The sequence below is a fragment of the Penaeus monodon genome, chromosome 43 (genome assembly GCF_015228065.2).
Source record: "Penaeus monodon isolate SGIC_2016 chromosome 43, NSTDA_Pmon_1, whole genome shotgun sequence".
Taxonomy (NCBI): Eukaryota; Metazoa; Arthropoda; class Malacostraca; order Decapoda; family Penaeidae; genus Penaeus; species Penaeus monodon.
Genome location: NC_051428.1, coordinates 25,393,811 through 25,411,310, shown reverse-complemented (window position 1 = coordinate 25,411,310; position 17,500 = coordinate 25,393,811). Strand labels below are relative to the sequence as shown.

Below are 17,500 nucleotides of genomic sequence, written 5' to 3'. Positions count from 1 at the left end.
TGTGGTGTCAGCGTGGACGGGGTAGCATTGTACAAGGGAGGGAGTGGTTGGACAGTTCAGAGTACGGACCGTCAACTAATGTTGCCTTATCTCTTATACAACGATGTGACCATATTTGTTTACCAATCTCCTCCATGTCAATTCTAGTTAGTTGCTGTTACTGTTGGTCGTGCTATTGTTGTTGTTGTTGTTGTTCTTGATGTTTTAGCTGTTGCTGTTATTCTTGTTATTGTTGTTGTTATTGTTATTGTTGTTGTTATTGTTATTGTTGTTGTTGTTGTTATTGTTATTGTTGTTATTGTTGCTGTTGTTGTTGCTGTTGTTATTGTTGCTGTTGTTGTTTCTGCTGTTGTTATTGTTGTTGCTGCTGCTGTTGTTGTTATTGTTGTTGTTGTTATTGTTATTGTTGCTTTGTTGTTGTTGTTGCTGTTGTTGTTATTGTTATTGTTGCTGCGGCGGTGGCTGCTGTTATTGTTGTTGTTGCTGCTTTTGCTGTTGTGTAGAATTTCAGAGGCAACACAACAATCTGCCTTCGCCATTATTATACATTTCTATTTCAAGAGAGCAGAGAAGAGAAGAGAAGAAAAGAAAAGAAAAGAAAAGAAAAGAAAAGAAAAGATAAGAAAGAGAGAGAGAGAGAGAGAGAGAGAGAGAGAGAGAGAGAGAGAGAGAGAGAGAGAGAGAGAGAGAGAGAGAGAGAGAGAGAGAGAGAGCGAGAGAGCGAGCGAGCAGCAAGGACAAAGAAGGAAAAGAAAAGGAAAGAGGAAACACGGAACGCAAAGAAAATAACAAAGAAAGGGAAATAGGCTGCCCTGCCCCCGCCGCCCGCCGAACCGTGGAGGTCGTGGCGGCAGGCGGGTCGCAGGGCAGGCGCTGCGCAGGGAAGGTCTCACTCAGTCACCGGCCGCTAGAGGGGGAGCATCGCCGCCCACTCGCGCCCCGTAGGTCAGTGTTTCCCAACTGGTTTCGCTTCTGGAACGTGGATCAGCATGTGATGTTAGTTGTGACAAAGAGCAGGGTCGAGAGTAATGTTGAGCTGCACTTAGCAGTGTAGTATTAAAGCAACTAAATGCCTCATGTTGTAAAAAGCACTTATTGGGATATGTTCTTTCTCCAAGAGCGGTTGAGTTCTCTTAGGCCGCCCTTGCACGAAAGCACAAGCAGTTAAGCAGGTGAATGTATCAGCCTTTCGATCCCCTCGCCAGACTGCCGCGTGACACCCCGAGAGCCTCCCCCACGCACAGACGGACATGGCCGACCTCGACGAGAGCCTGGCGGAGGAGGAGCTGGAGCTGGCCCACAAGGTGGAGCTGCCACCGATCGCCGTCACCCTCAAGGTCGAGCTGGGCCTCATGATCCTGTCGGCCATCGCGGGCGTCTGCGCGAACCTCGTCGCCATCTGGGTGGCGGCGTCGGCGCGAAAGAGCAACGTCATCAACCTGTACGTGATGCAGAGAGCCGTGTCCGACCTCATCTACCTCCTGACAGTGCCGGTGCTGGCGGCGCGGATCCTCATGCGGACCTGGGCGTTCGGCAGCGCCATCTGCAAGCTCACGGTGTCGAGCGCCCACATGTGTATCTTCGCGAGCTCGGCCTTCCTGGTGGCCATGAGCGTGGAGTGCTACAGGCACTACGCCCACAACGCGCCCATGACCCGCACGAGGTGGTTCTACGTGGCCACGACCCTCATCTGGATCGGCGTCGTGTCCCTCAGCGCCTCGCTCATCTCGTACATCGATGTCGTGGAGGGCTACAGCGGCATGTTCTTCTGCACCGTCACCGACTTCAACCTCAAGTTCCTCACGTTCATCGACAGCCTGGTGATCGTGATGGTGATGGTGCCGATGCTGATCAACTGGGGCTGCATCCTGCGCATGGTCGCCTCACGGAGGACGTGGAAGCGCATGGGCCTCAGCGAAAAGGCGCTCGCCAACAGGCGCTTCTTGGTGGCACTGAGCGCGGCCTACACGATCATCCTCACTCCCTTCTGCGTGACGCGGCTGCTCGGAATGGCCTCTTCCTTCAGCCTCACCCTGCTGAGGGCGCTTCAGCTGACCAGCCCTCTCACGTACATCAACGCCACCGTCAGCCCCGTCATCTACCTGCTCCTGAGAAGGCGACTGACGGCGCCGGGCGAGGGGGAGAGGCAGTCCCAGGAGGCCATCACGTGCGTCGAAATTTCCTCCGACGCGTGAGGAAGCGGGCGGGCGGAGCCTGGTCGCGCCGAGGAAGGAATTCGGTTCCGGGAAAGAACAGGGTTTTCGGGGCCAGCGTGGGATTTAGCCGTGTGTGTCACAGACGATGTGTTCATTTTGTGCCTTTTCAAACCGCGCAGCCTGAGAAGGCACTGCTAAATTGATTGCAGGCAATGAGAAAGAGAGAGAGGCCAGTCCAAGCGAATATCCAAGGAAACAAAATTCAGTATTCATAGTAATCCTGAAAGTTGTTTTTACTTTTTTTCAGCAAGTGGTTCATCTTTTCACAAATGTTGGGCAAGTTACAATTGTGGTAACTGTTGTACATTAATGACGGACAAGAATGGGGAAATATAGTACATGTACATAAAATCAGACATTTATAAGTATTAACAACTAAATATGGAATAAACGATGTTATATAAAGTGTGTTTTCATTTTCATATGTGAGAGTCTATGAGGAGACAGAGCAGAATATAATGAATGAGTAGATAGACAGAAATAAGGAGAAAGAGAAAGCGTAGAAGATACTGGATATGCATGTTATCTATCTATCAATCTACACAAACAAATGAATACATGCATACATTCTAACACACACACATATATACATACATACATACATATATATATATATATGTATATATATATATATATATATATATATATATATATATATATATAGACATATAGACATACACACACACACACACACACACACACACACACACACACACACACACACACACACACACACACACACACACACACACACACACACACACACACACACACAGTGAGCAAGGATGACCTGGGACAAGCAGTCTGCATCTTGACCACGACCCGCGCATACCTTCCTCGCTCCGGCCCGTTGCAGCTGACCTCTTCAACACTAAGATGCTACCTTACCAAGATCTCCACAAACTACGTGTCTGTTCTTGACAATAAAGGAGCTAAACAGATACTGAGTATTTCTCCTCATAACTTAAAGCAGAGGCCATTTTAACTGGTTTTCAGGGTGTAGAACTCTTATGATTTTTTATGCCATGTTCACTATCTGTGTGCTGTGAGCCAACCATTTTCTTAGATGTACAAGTGCTTAGGTTCGTAGGGAAGCAGGAAGGCCGTGTGGTGCGCGTGTATGGGGAATTACTGCGAGTATTTAGTTCATCTTTTCGTTCCATAACACAGCCACGATAATTGGTATTTGTTCTTACTTAAAGTAGGGAAAATTAATCATCATAAGCAAGAAAGAGCAAAGAAATTTTAGCATGCTGTTGTTAGGATTCTTTTCTATTTTCTGAATTATCTAGTGAGCTCTCCTCCAACTGAAAATACTCGTGCGAAGAAGTCGATTGTTGTAAAGCCTTCAGACTTCGATAGGCTTCTCCTCTAAGGACAATGACTCTTCTCTTACTTCTCGCTCATCTTCTTTCTCCAGCTGAATCCCCTTCATCTGCCTTCACTCTTGTTACGGCTGCATCAGTCCCACGATGTACAGTACAAAGTAGCATCAATTCTCAGGCTCTAACGTCTCTGTGGACCAATTCTTTATGGAACTGGAGGACATAGTAATCCATTCAGGGATTAGGCGGGAGTCCGAGTATTTCAACCTCGTGGCGGCCAGAATGCGACTCAACCATGAAACTCCAATTATTTGCCGGAAGATAAGAAGTCATATGTAATGTTAAAAAGTATTTTCCCTTAAACATTTTCGAGGCAGAATGAGAACCACCATTTGCGATTGGTAGAGTTATTAAAGACTAAACCTACTTCATTTTAAAGGATGATCTTTCATCCTACTTAAGTAAATTTTACGTGAAGCTAATGCAGTGGGCGCAGTCCATCCCGGCTCAGACGAGTCGGTGTGTCTGAAGCAATGCATTACGAAGAGCAAATTGCACGCGGCCGTTCTGGTGCAGCGACGGTCCATTGGGAGGCGACCTGGCGACGGGTTAGCGACGAAGTGGTAACCCAAGAACATGTCGATAACTACGGATTATACAAGATGAATACATTATTCAAACAAGGTCTGCCGTTAATTAAGACTCAATATTGAATTCTCAATACTCGGTAAATATTTTCCGAAAGTGAATACTCCTTCAGAGGCTCCCGCCGTTTTCTATGGGACCCTCAGAACAGAAGGGAAGGCTGAGGAGGAGGGTCGGCAGCCTCCACGGCTGTGATTTCTGGTGGCCGGAGAAGTTGCAAGTTAAGCACACCATGTCTGGACTCAAATGGCGAGATCAGTTAAATACGAGGTCTTTATGTTTTATTGCATTTTAATGAATGACTGCTGCTACTGTAACCTGGATAACAAAAGCTAAATTCGACCCTATTCTCTGAGTAGGAAGGCTTTGGCCTTGAGGCAGACACTCCAATGTTAGTAGTTTGGGGGTGGGAATTGCTTTGGTTACTACACTGAAATATTTTGTGAAAGCTTAGTTAATATCATCTAACTCTCTGACAGTGTTTCATTTGATAAGCTTCCTGAAGCCCTCGCGAATGAAATGGCGAATAAAGGTGGAAAATGTACAGGTTGTTTGGTCAAGAAAAAACAAGGTAAATAATCACAAAATAACAGCGCAAGGTGGAGTGAACTGCGGGTGTGGGCGAAGATAGCATATCGACGTAGCTCCCCCGCGATCGTCGCTTGGAACAAACCAAGGCTCCCCCAGCCTCGCAAGTGTTATCTGGAGCCTCCCTCTGGAGCTTTATAGCACCTTCTACCCCATTAGGTGCTTATAATAAAGTGTGGCCATGCATGGCTAAGTGGGCACCATGGCTAAGTGGGCAGTGTTGGTGTTTGAGGATGTATCATCTGTCTGGGTGCTCTGCTAGACCACTCTGTCGGTATTGTAACAGGCAGGGTTGCTGGTTCCTGGATCAAGTGGTGATCACCTTTAAATATATTGTGAAAATGAACAGAGAAGGAGCTTACAATAAACGAGTGGTAAATTTTTTTTAGAGGAGGAGTAAGTTACTAAGAGTGTAAGTTTCGAACCAGGAGAGGAAGTGCATTGGCCTCCGGTGTAGTTGCATCGTCTTCTCGGTCTTGTGTTTCTTGTGCTGGTATACCAAATGCAAGATCAGAGTCCCCTCTCTTACTTGCTAAGCTTAATGGGAAGGTTGCACACTTTTTTACTGATACAGTCAGTCTTGTGAATGAATGCATGTTAGAAGATTTTCGGCTTTCATCTGAGGTATCGCCGGCAAATGTTTTTATTAGAGGTGTGACAGGATCTAAACTAGGTTTAGTTGGATCTATGTATGTGACACAGGTTTGTAAATAAAAGTTTTCCTCATCAGGTCGTCGTAGTGCAGGGTTATTATAATTTTCCTGGCCACTCATTCCTTTTCTATTACGTTCTGGTATGGTTTTGTAACAGCAGCAGAGGAAGGTGGAAATTCAGGGTTAGTTTTATAAGCTATAAGTAAGTTGAGTTCCATCTGGAAACACCTTGACCATTTTCACGCTAGCATGCTTGACTCCGCACCTAATACAAACATCAACTTTGTCTATTGATTAGTGTTAGGTTAATATATTGCAAAGTCACAGATATCCTGAATTTGAGCTACCTGTGTCAGCTTTCTCTGGTGCTGTTCAGCTGATCCATTCAGTGCAGCATTAGCAAAGCTGACCAGCAGTTCCCCAACAATTTGACGACCAAGGACTATCCGATAGGCAGAACACATGTGGTTGAACACTCTATCACTCTATAACTTAGGGCTAAAGCCTGTGTATATTCCAAAATCCTGTACAACAGGCGTCAGATTCTATAGGAGGAAGTGCATGGGATACTTCAGCAAAGACTAATTCAACTGTCGACAAGCCTGTGGTCAGCGCCGATGCTGCTGGTGCTGATGCATCAGCAAGGATTTCGTCCTTTTTTCGGCGTCTGATCAAGGTGACCGTACTGTCACCTTTCCCATGTGCAATCTTTGCAATGCACATTGGTCACTTTGTTTTCCTTGTTGTCTAGTCGTCTTATGGCTCTCATTCTGCAGGGTTTTCAGTTAATGATGCTAGTCCATCTAGATGACATTTTGGTTTGTTTATCAGGGGCTGTGAAGCGCATTTGTGTAGTCTTTTAGCAACTTTTGGAAGCAGGTTTGATGGTTATCCCAGCCAAATGTAAGTTCTTCCAGTCACATGTGGATTTCCTCAGTCATTCATTTAATGCTGCAGGTATTGCCCCTAACAAGACCAAGGTAAAGGCTGTTCCCCAGTCCCACTGATGTAACACAGGTAAAGTCATTCTTGGGGTTAGCAGGTTTTTATGGCCAAGGATTATGGGAGGATCACTGCACTATTGACACATCTCAAGACAGATATCCCCTGGTGCTGGGACAAGGAGCAGGTAAACATAATGTCAAACTTATAGTATTGTTTATCGCACGCTCCCATTCTTGCGTTTCCAAGGTTTGACGTCCCCCTAATTCTCCATACAGATTAGTCGAATGTTAGGCTAGGAACCGTTTTAATGCAGCAGCATGAAGGGAATTTGTATCCCATTGGGTTTGCTGGTAGGGTTCTCACTAGTGTAGAGAAATTACTCGAAAATTAGTGATTGCGTGGGCTCTTAAGTACTTCCGAGATATCATACTAGGGTATAACTATGCTGATTATTTGGTTCCTTAACAGCAGCAAGCCTTTCAGTAAGCAAAGGCGCTACTGACCTAGTCACGTGATAGAATAATTGAGTACCAACATAAAATCGTTTTTGCAAAAAGTATTGGAGTTGGTTCTTTGGTATTTAAGAAAAATTGTGCGCATAATATTACTCGGCCTAAGCTTAGTCTGTTATTTGTGGGACCCTACAGAACTATACCACTTAAGAACAACACGGCAAAGAGCAAGTCTGTTGCTGATGGTTCTGTGCAGTGGTTGCACTTTGATGTCCTGAAGGTGGATGATCAGTATTCAATGTGAAGAATCATAGGTTGTCCCCTCTTACTTGTCGTCTTTGTTCATGTATATTATCCTGCATTCATTTTACTTGCATCAGTCCTAGTTAAGTAAGTTTATTTACCACCCTGGCTATTTGCTCAGGCGTGGGCAATCATGGTTACAATTTTACATATATCTGACATAGTACAGTAGTCTGTGACTACTGTAATTGTACATGGTAAAATAAAAATATAAATCATACATTATACAAAAAAATATTTCTTTGATATGCTTTTGCCACTGTTTACATAACACTGTTATTTGTTTATGGCAGTTTTAAATAGTAAATTTAGGATATAGTACGAGTAAATCTTCCATTGTATCAGATGAAATGAAATATTCACATAGTTCTTTATACCTCATGTTAGGTGGTCTGAAAGGCTGTATCACATGACATTCAAAGATATAGTGCTCAAGTGTTCACTTGTTCTCTTCGTTACACTTCTTGTACCATGCAGTTGCCAGTAAATTCTGTAACCTAAGCATTGTCTGGCTTGACTTTGGTGCCACCCATAGGAAGACTTGCTATCTCTATATTGATCGTAGAGCCTTATGGTACAGTTTTCAGGCATTTGAGCATTCGTCAGATCTACTAGTTATTTCTTATGAGAACTTTTCAATGTATGTGCAACCCTAGCAAGAGGCATCCCAAGATCTATGTTCACAGTATCTTTTGTGCAGTCTTCCGTGGTTGTGCTTGCGTATACCAACCAAATATGGTATCTATACAAATTGAATGTTGAAATTGCACCTTGTTACATAAGTTACGTTACAGTTAATACAACTCACAATTTCTTCGTCGCCACCTGCTTTGAAAGAATTTAGTGTCTGAAGAGCACTTTGAGAGTCACAGAAAACTATTCCAGAGCCCCAAGACATGAAGTTCAATTAAGTAGGTTCATTTACCACCCTGGCTATCTGCTCAGGCGTGGGCACTCATGATTACAGTTTTACATATATCTGACAAAGTACAGTAGTCTGTGACTACTGTAATTGTACATGGTAAAATACATCATACAAAAAATATTACTTTCATATGCTTTTGCCAATATGTTTACATAGCACTGTTTTTTGGTAGTTATTACATAGTAAATTTAGGATATAGTTTGAGTATACCTTCCAATGTATCAAATGACATGAATTATTCACATAGTTCTTAATACCTCATGTTAAGTAGTCTGAAAGGCTGTAGCATTCGCTTGTTTTCTTCGTTACACTGTCAACATCTAGATTCATCTGCACTTCTTGCAACCTAAATGTATTCTGGCAATAACCACGTCACATTGTCTGGTTTGACTTCGGTGCCACGCATAGGAAGGCTTGCTATCTCTATACTGATCATAGTGCCTTATGGCCTATGAGTGTTAATCAGATCTACTAGTTCTTCCTTCCTTTTCTATATATATGCAAACCTAGCAAGAAGCATCCCAAACAAGAACTATGTTCACATTATCTTTGCTGTAGGCTTTAGCCAATTTGCCTACGAGGTCGTGCTTGTGTATGCCAACATTAGATGGTATCCATACAAATTGAATGTTGAAATTGCTCTCTGTTGCATAAGTTACATTACGCTAAATGCAACTCACAATTTCCTCATCGCCACCAGCTTTAAAAGAATTTAGTGTTTAAAGAGCACTTTGAGAGTCACAGAAAACTAGTTCAGAGCCCTGAGACATTAAGAATTCCGTTGCGAGGAGTATACCTTCCAGCTCGGTGAGTGTAGTACTGGCCCAATTTTGTGCTCTCATATTACTTGATGTTGTAGTAAGCCATTTCTGTATACAGTCCAAGCACAACCAGCTTTGTATCCAGACTGTATGGATCGGTCATCGTAATACTCATATATCATCATTGCCCATGGATTCTGTGTGGTCCTTTACCGTTGCTAACACAACTTGTTTTAATGCAGTTATGTACACTGTTTTTTTTTTTTTTTTTTTTTGTGGTAGACATGTAAGGTGCACGATCAATGTTGAATTCTTCCATGGTGGAATGGATCGACCTATAGGTATTTTACTTATTGGAACATTGAGTTTTGTAATCTCCATGGAGATTTTGTGTATCAAATGAAACACGTGTGTGTGATTGGTCACATCTACTTGCGTGATTTTATGTTGCAGTTGTTTTTGGAAATCTGAGAAATACGAGGGTCCCCTCAGAGTTTTGACCCCAAATATCATCATCATCATCAAGGGGCTAATGTCGACAGTGGCGCATGGCCGCATCCACCCTTCGCTTCCAGCCACAAGGGTCCCTCGTGGCAAAGTCTCCAGGCAGGCCCTCGACCCATTTCTAATTCCTTGCGACAGGTCTCGTCAAGCTGCCTAATCCATGACCTCCTGGGTCGTCCCACAGGCCTCCTCCACGACAAATATGGTGGAAATAAATATTCTACCAGAAATGGATGGTAACTTTAATTCTGATCTCATGTTTACTATCCTTGATTTTCTCGGGGTGCCAAGAATAATCCTCATAGCTTCATTTTGCACTACCTCCAAGTTATTTATTTCTGATTCCTTACACTGCAACAAGTGCAGTGCATGGTAGTCTACAACTGACCTTATAAAAGCCAGGTAAAACAGTCTAGCAACCTTAACACTGATGCCACATTCTCTTCCGACAAGAACTTTCAATGGTTTCAATCTCTCCCAGTCTCTTTTTTAGACAAAGGACCAGGTCTGCATTATTTACGTTCACCCCAAGATATTTATACCTATGGCATATGTCAAGCTCCTGGTCACCTATGCAAAAAGTGGGTGGGGGTATGATATATGGGAGAGCCATTGTTTTCTCAGCGGAGATGACTAATCCACACTCATGAGCCTTTGTTGTGAGTTTGTCGAGAATTATTTGCATCCTCTCTTGTTATGATGCTCTGACACATATGTCAGCAGCATAGCATATGATGGATTAACCATCTCCAAGTCGGATATCTGCCACCAACTTGTGCATGAGGACATTGGACAGCATAGGGCTGAGAACTCCTCCCTGTGGCATCCCAAGTTCAAAAGATTGTGAAGTGGAACTTCTCACTCCTCTGAACAGACACTTGCAGATCTATTCGAAAGATACATTCTAATTCAGCTCAATATCCTAGCCCGAATGTCAAAGCTTACTTATTGTTTTAGGATAATTTCTCTGTTTGCAATGTCAAAAGCTGACTTAAGGTCAAGAAAAACAGTGTGCTTCCCTGGATTATAGCTTGGAAAGTACTCTGCAAAGCAATGTTATGTGCTACATCCTGACAGAAATCCGTACAGTCTGTGAAATAATACCTTGTAACCTGTACCTGAGTCTGTTCAGAATTATCCTTTCTAGAACTTTGCATACACAAGAGCTTAATGAAATTGGTTGGTATTTATTAGCGTTTGATTTCGTTATAGAGATGATTAGACTGCGCGTCCAGGGGCCAGGCAGAATATCTAGTGACAAACTTAACCTGTATAGGTATAAAAGGATTACCAGGTACCTGAGCTATAAGGCGGAGAACACTATAGGTAATTCCATCCTCACCTGGGGTGGACGCTTTTCCTTTGATCAGTGCATTGCTCAGTTCCCACTCAGTGAACTCAGCAAAGTCTGAGGGGTCGGTAATGGCAAATTTACGTGGAATTTTAGATTGACTAAGGTGATCCTGAATATTTGTGGAATGTGAGCTCAGTTTGGACACTCCAGCCTACTGACTAAGGAGCATATCTACAAGACGACTCTGGAACTGCTAGTTAGTTGGTTTGCCTGAAAGTCGATCATTTTTTTCCCAGACCTCCGACATTGAAGTGTTATTGTATTATTGTTATTAATGCTTTGTAGGAACTATTCAAAGTGTTCATTTCAGAAATGAGTTTTTAATTCCCATAGGTTGTTGTTAGCCTTAAGAACCTGAATAAGGTTGTCACGGGTATTGTCCTGCTTGTAGACATCGAAAAGCTCCTGAACTCCCTTTTGTTCCCTTAATAGTGTTGGGTCATCGACCCACTTAAGATGTTTGGAGCATTGTGAGTTGTTCTTGACGGTTTTCTTTGGACAGACCCAGGTGTTGTAATAATCAGTGACCACTTTCGTCATGTCCATGGAAAATTTATCAACACTCGTTACTGTGTAATCATTATGCCAGTCATAAATACGCAATTTAAAGTGGTGCTCAAGTTAAGGAGGAATAAAAATTTTAAGCCTATTTGCTTTTGCAAACAGTATTATCAACATTGTATCTCATTACTATTGCATAGTGGTCACTGATTAGCTCTGTTGCAAGCATGCTTCTGATGTTTCCATGGACAAGATCCCTTCCTGTTACATAATCTAGCCTGACCCCGCCACTTGAATTTGCCTGTCTGTATCATATACTGTCATAGATCTATTGTTCACAAAATGTCAGAACTTTCGCCATTTTCATTGCATTAACTATCTCCAAATGTATAATGTCTAGCATTAAAATCTCCCATACATAAGCCTCCACAGGCTAGTACAGTGGTAACGTGTCGGCTTCTCATCCAAGTAATCGGCGGTTCGCGCCCCGCCCAGGCACGAGAAGTTGCAACTGTCGCCTGAAGGTTACTGCTGTGGCTGGGTACCACGGCGGGTAAGGACTAGGTTCAGCCAAGTCAGCACCAGCTGACACACGTGAGCGAGTCGGCATTAGTCGACACAGGCCGGGCTCCCCTCATGGCATAGCCCGGGCGAGGCTAAGCTTCGCATATCGGACTTATCCTTATGCCATACATATTGTGCCGTGATTCTGAAAGTTAAGCAGTGAATCAGTCGGAAACTTTCTACACTTTGCGCATACATTGTACAGAGAGAAAAACTCAGAGGTTGTTCGAATATGTAAATGCTGATATTGCACATTATTGTCATCAGACTTCTGCACCAGCTTATGCGGTATGGTGTCATTGACATAAGTCAATAGGCCTGTCATTCCTGTGTTCGTATAGGAGTGGTACCCTCTAATTCTAGTGGCGGTTTTTATTTTAGCACTTTTAGTGGCTGATGTGAAGGGCTTTTGTAAACAGATAACATCAACATTATTGTTATGAATATAGTAAAGCAAGTCATTAATTCTATGGTTGATACCACGTATATTCCATGAAAGAAAAGTAATTATTTTCTTGTCCCCCATCACACCCTATGATTAGCTGATTGGTCAATTGTTTGATGAAGCCCTTTAGTATATTTTTTTTACAGTATTACATATCTGTGGTGTATCTTGTTGAGTTACACTGAGTCTGCACGCTTTCCACATATTGATATTGTATGATATTATATCTGTACCTGATATCAAATTCTGAGTGATTTCCCACAGTTCGTCCGTTTCCTGCACAACTTCGTCGGCGTCATTTTCATTGTCACTGTCGTTACTGTTTTCAGATGATCCGTCGTGCATAATAATATCAGAGACCTCATTCGTATTTTCAACAGCACTAACATCATTAGAAAACACATTTTCCCTGTCTACACGATAATTTTTTATTTCCATTATCATTTTTTTCAATTCAGCAAGCTCTTGCCTGATGCTTCTAATTTCTTTGTCCATTTCCTTGTTTTTTTTCACCATTGGTTTCTCCTGTGGCACTGTTGCAGGAATTCCTGTGGGATGGTGACGTCACACGGCAGTGGGTGGGGTGTGGCTGGGTTGGGCATTGCCACTCCGCAGTCGATGGGTACGGTTGGGGCAGTGGGGGTGCTCATGGTGGCAGTTACTGTGCCAGGCCATCACACCTTGCGCCCTGCACCTAACTCACCCCTTTACGGTGGTGAAGTTGTCTTAGTTGTCAGTGTTCTTGTTGTTTCTCGTAGGGCAGTCCTTTGTCTGGTGAGTTTCTGCACAGACATCACTTGCTGTTTCTTTCCTGCAATATTTAGCTATATGGCCATAACACTGACACTTGTAGCAGACCACAACCTCTGAGCACCACGGTCGATTGGAGCTCGGCTCTGTGTATCTCCCAAAGAATTGATACTCTTTAGGTGGCAGCTGCTCTCTGCTCCATATCAAGATGATCCTGTTTAAGGGCTGTCTGTCCTTGTAAATCCTCTGGGCTTTAAAAACACCCGGAAGATGCAGTGCTTCCTCTGTGGCGGACTCCTACAGAAATCTGATAACCAAGTATTCCCCATATCAATAACTTTTGGGCTGAGAGTCGTCTTTGTTCTGGAGAAAAATCCCTGAGAAAGTGCCATTAACCATCAGGGCCACGTAGTTTTATTGTTCCCATCTTATGTATACGTAACAAGAGGATGTCCATTTCCCCTGCACCATGTCCAGCGGGCCTTCCTCTTGGAGAGGTAGCAAGCTGGCTGACCTCCCTCATCCACCTGATTTTAGCTATGGTAGTGTCTTCCAATAAGGCCAGTCTAATGCGCCTGTCGAAGGGGGTGATGGGTTCACGCTGTTAGGTCTCTTCTCCGGTTCCTTTGTGTCATTCAGTGTGGTTTTCACTTTCTTCCTCCTCGTCTGAATGAGTTGGAATCCCTCGTTATCAGCACCGGAGTCAGCAGTCCAATCCACACTATTCATATCCCTATGCTCAGTGGAATCAATCCCTCCCATAGGGTGAAGGGTTGAGGGGTTGGTATTTGGCCCCGATCATGTTCTCATCCACCTCCATGGTGGGACAGTGAGTGGGTGGTTGTCCCGTGACAGTGCGAGAGTTAGCAAGTTAGTCAAACAATTTTTGTTGTCCATTGTTAAATTTGGAGTACTGTAATTTAGTTTTGCTATTATAATGCATTTGATTAGCTCCAGAGGCATGTGTCACCTGCATCACTCATTCTCAGACTGAACAATATCACTTCTTTTAGGACACATTCGTGTGTCTTTATTCGCAATTACCTTCATCTCTTCTGGTTCGATTCAGTGAAAGATCAGATCTCACCTTTTATGCTCAGCCTTTTATTAGTGTTTGGTGCGTGCCATGTGAAACCATATCGGATGCCTATGGAAGATGCATCAGCATAATGCAATCGAACGTGCTGCCTCATGCCTCCCCTCGTATCATGCAGCAGAATGTCCTTAGTGCACAACAGAAAAAATAGAAAATACATAAAAAACTGATTAATTGGCTCATAACAAATCGTTTACACCCCCTCCCCTTTCTCTGTCGCATCTTACTCTCCTGCTAACCTGGCCCTTGTGTGGATGGTCTGGCTGCTGTCAGCCTGGCCATCGATATAAAACCCCTCAGGCAGAGAGAAGGATCAGGTCGAGGATCATCTACCAAGATATGAAGACCGTATAGAAGATTTCGACTGAGCCCACAAGATGGGCGATGGTAGCCAGCCTGGACTGTCATAGTCCATCTAGCTCACGTAGGAGGCACCAACAACCTTTAGAGAGAGAGAGAGAGTGTGTGTGTGTGTGAAAGAGAAAGACAGAGAGAGAGAAAAACAGAGACAGTTTGTGTGTGTGTGAGAGTATGACATGTACATAAGCACAATTTGTGTAACCCATTAGACAGTAAACCAATAAACCACGTGGCTCTAAGTCGACTCAGTGAGAGCTTAGATGACGATTTTATCTGACCTCGTATGATCTTTCAGCTCATGCCCAGCGCTCAACGTGACCAGGTCGTAATCACCTCTGGTCCCACCAGGGCTGGTTGGCTGGACACACGTCCCTGTGCCCTTACTGTGTTGTACTCTTCCGTAATAAAGAGTCACCGTTATAACCACTATCACTGCCAACCAATCATAACTATTGCTTAGAGGCACTCATAGTCTTTTACAAACTGGTGGCAGGGTGGTCGTTGCATCCTTATGGCTCGCAACACAGACACACAGTTTCCGAAATTCGCTCGACCAGCTTCCATGGTATGACCATGTCTTTAAAACCATGTGAATACACGCTTTGGGCCTTCTCATTTCTTTTCCTTCCCTTCTTCTCCTTCTTCTTGGTTTTCATCGCATTACTGTGTGATCACGGTATATAACAAACATGAATATTGTTCATTAATCAAGTAGTTGATTAATTTCTCTTAGAGATTAGAGATTTATATTATTTCAACTGCAACAAATTTAAGGCGTTCATGATCTTATCTTTATCACGAAAATCATATAATTTATTTCTCTTCTCGTAGCGTGTTTTCCGGTCTTGACCTGGTCTCACTTTCACTTCCAGTCGGTCGTCATGTAAGATAGCTTGAGAGACAGCTCGCTGTTCCCCTTAATTGGTTGTTTGTAATTGTTTGCACCATAGGAATGTGTGTAGCTTTGTTACATTAGTCAATGGTAACACGTTCTATTGGCGTTAGAGCGGAGCTTGTAACGTGATATTTTATAAACTTATTATTTTGAGTATAGCGTTAGGATCTTCCCCATATCATAGTGTACAGGGATGCCCAATATAACCCGGAGTTGCATAAATCGCCTAATATATCTATGCTCCAACATTACCATAGTAGATACAGGTAGAACCGAAGTTAGTCGTTCGATTGGCAGCTTTCGAGTAGGCGTGGCCTGGACGAGGACTACGAGGAAGTCTAGACGAGTCCGAAGTCAAGGAAGACCTATGCGAGACCTTCGAGGACATGTGGACGTCGAGGACCAGGAAGAAGAGGACGACAAGGACGAGCAGCCACGAAGATGCACCAAGGAAAACACACGCGAGATGGCTAGCAAATCAGGACCAGGCGAAGCATGAGTAGGTGACCGAGCAATATGACGTGTACATAAACACAATTTGTGTAACCCATTAGACAATAGACCACGTGGTTGCCACGTGCCTCTAAATTGAGTTAAGAACCAACGATAACGATTTTATCTGACCTCGTCTGATCTTTCAGTTTGTTTGCAGCGCTCGACGTGACCAGGTCGTTATCGCCTGAGAGAGAGAGAGAGAGAGAGAGAGAGAGAGAGAGAGAGAGAGAGAGAGAGAGAGAGTGTGTGTGTGTGTGAATGAGAAAGACAGAGAGAGAGAGTTTGTGTGTGAAAGAGAGATAGAGAGGGAGAGGGATAGAGAAGGAGAGAGAGAGAGTGGGGGGAGAGAGAGAGAGAGAGTGGGCGGGGGGGAGAGAGAGAGAGAGAGAGAGTGAGTTTGTGTGTGTGTGAAAGAGAGAAAGAGAGTTTGTGTGTGTGAAAGAGAGAGAGTGAGTTTGTGTGTGTGTGTGAAAGAGAGAGAGTGTGAGTGTGTGTGTGTATGTGAAAGAGAGAGAGAGAGAGTGTTTGTGTGTGTGTGTGAAAGAGAGAGAGGGGGGGGGAGACGTAAGAGAGAGAGAAAGATAGAGAAAGAGGGGGGGTTAGACATAAGAGAGAGAGAGAGAGAGAGTATAACTGGTTCAGAACCCTATTACACTGGCTTAGCAGGGGTAGTTATAGTTGTTATATGGCTTGACTCTTTATTGCTAAGAGTACAACACAGTAAGGGAACACACGAGACAATGTCTATGGGTAAAGTGGTGAGCGCGGGATCACGGTTTAGGGTCAACCCGCCCTGAGGGCGAAGCCGACTTTACCACATCGGTTGCTAGGCACGAACTGTCGGGTCAGGCGAGGTCAGATAAATCATCATCTATGCCTTCACTGAGTCAGTGTTCCAAATTGGACTTGGAGCCACGTTTGTAAGTAGCCATTTGGTCTACTGGGAAAATGGCTTACAGAAATAGGCTTATGTATATACCATATTGCTCGGCCGCCTACTCACGTCTCACCCTCAAGGCGTCTTAGATTTGCCTCAAGAGTGACCTAACTTGGCTGGTCATCTTGTTCTTGCGTGCGTTGTCCTGGTGCATCCTCGTGGCTGCTCGTCCCTGTCGTCCTCTTCTTCCTTCCTCAGTGTAATCTGTCCATCCTCAACGCCCACAAGTCCTTGAAAGTCTCGCACAGGTTCTCTTTGACTTTGGATTCGTCTAGACTTCCTTGTAGTCCTTGTCCAGGCCTAACTCGGCGGCCTCATCCACACGTCTTCACAGATCTCTTCTAGGTCCTTCTTGCCTTCATGCTCATCATCTATACCCTCACTGAGTCAATGGTTCCAAATTGGACTTGATAAACAGGCACGTGGTCTACTGGGAAAATGGCTCACAGAAATAAGCTTATGGCAAATGTTATACTTCATCAAAATGCCGTAGAATGAAGCGAACTGAGCCAGAAAAATCTATAAATAACCTGCTCTTTTCTGCGTATCTGTGATGGGCACTTGTGACATTCCCTATGGGTATATTCGAATCACATGATCACTTGGGAATTACCTAAAACATGCAAGCAATTTCAAGAGGGTGAGAAGGGTGTGATTAATAAGTGAATAATGATTCTACCTCAAACCCTAGTCCTACATTAATTAATGGACATGATTATGGGTCACACCGATTCGAAAGTTCCCGATCGAACGAATGACTTTGGTTTAACCTGTACCTATTATCGA

At 43.9% G+C, this 17,500-nt stretch overlaps 1 protein-coding gene across 2 annotated transcripts; it reads left to right on the top strand.

Moving 5' to 3' along the window:
- Positions 1-826: 826 nt before the first annotated feature.
- Positions 827-2,621, top strand: LOC119568064 (G-protein coupled receptor 1-like). 2 transcript variants are annotated; one of them, XM_037916464.1, is made up of 2 exons: positions 827-945; positions 1,206-2,621. In XM_037916464.1, exon 2 carries the CDS (start codon positions 1,251-1,253, stop codon positions 2,193-2,195), a length of 945 nt encoding a protein of 314 aa, XP_037772392.1. In that variant the 5' UTR covers positions 827-945; positions 1,206-1,250; the 3' UTR covers positions 2,196-2,621. The 2 variants fall into 2 exon arrangements, with proteins under 2 accessions (XP_037772392.1, XP_037772393.1); XM_037916465.1 differs by having other exon boundaries at positions 897-945; positions 1,119-2,621.
- The last annotated feature ends 14,879 nt before the right edge of the window (positions 2,622-17,500 follow it).

Excerpts from the sequence above, each read along its gene's own strand:
- LOC119568064 (XM_037916464.1), top strand. The coding sequence starts at position 1,251 with ATGGCCGACCTCGACGAGAGCCTGGCGGAGGAGGAGCTGGAGCTGGCC.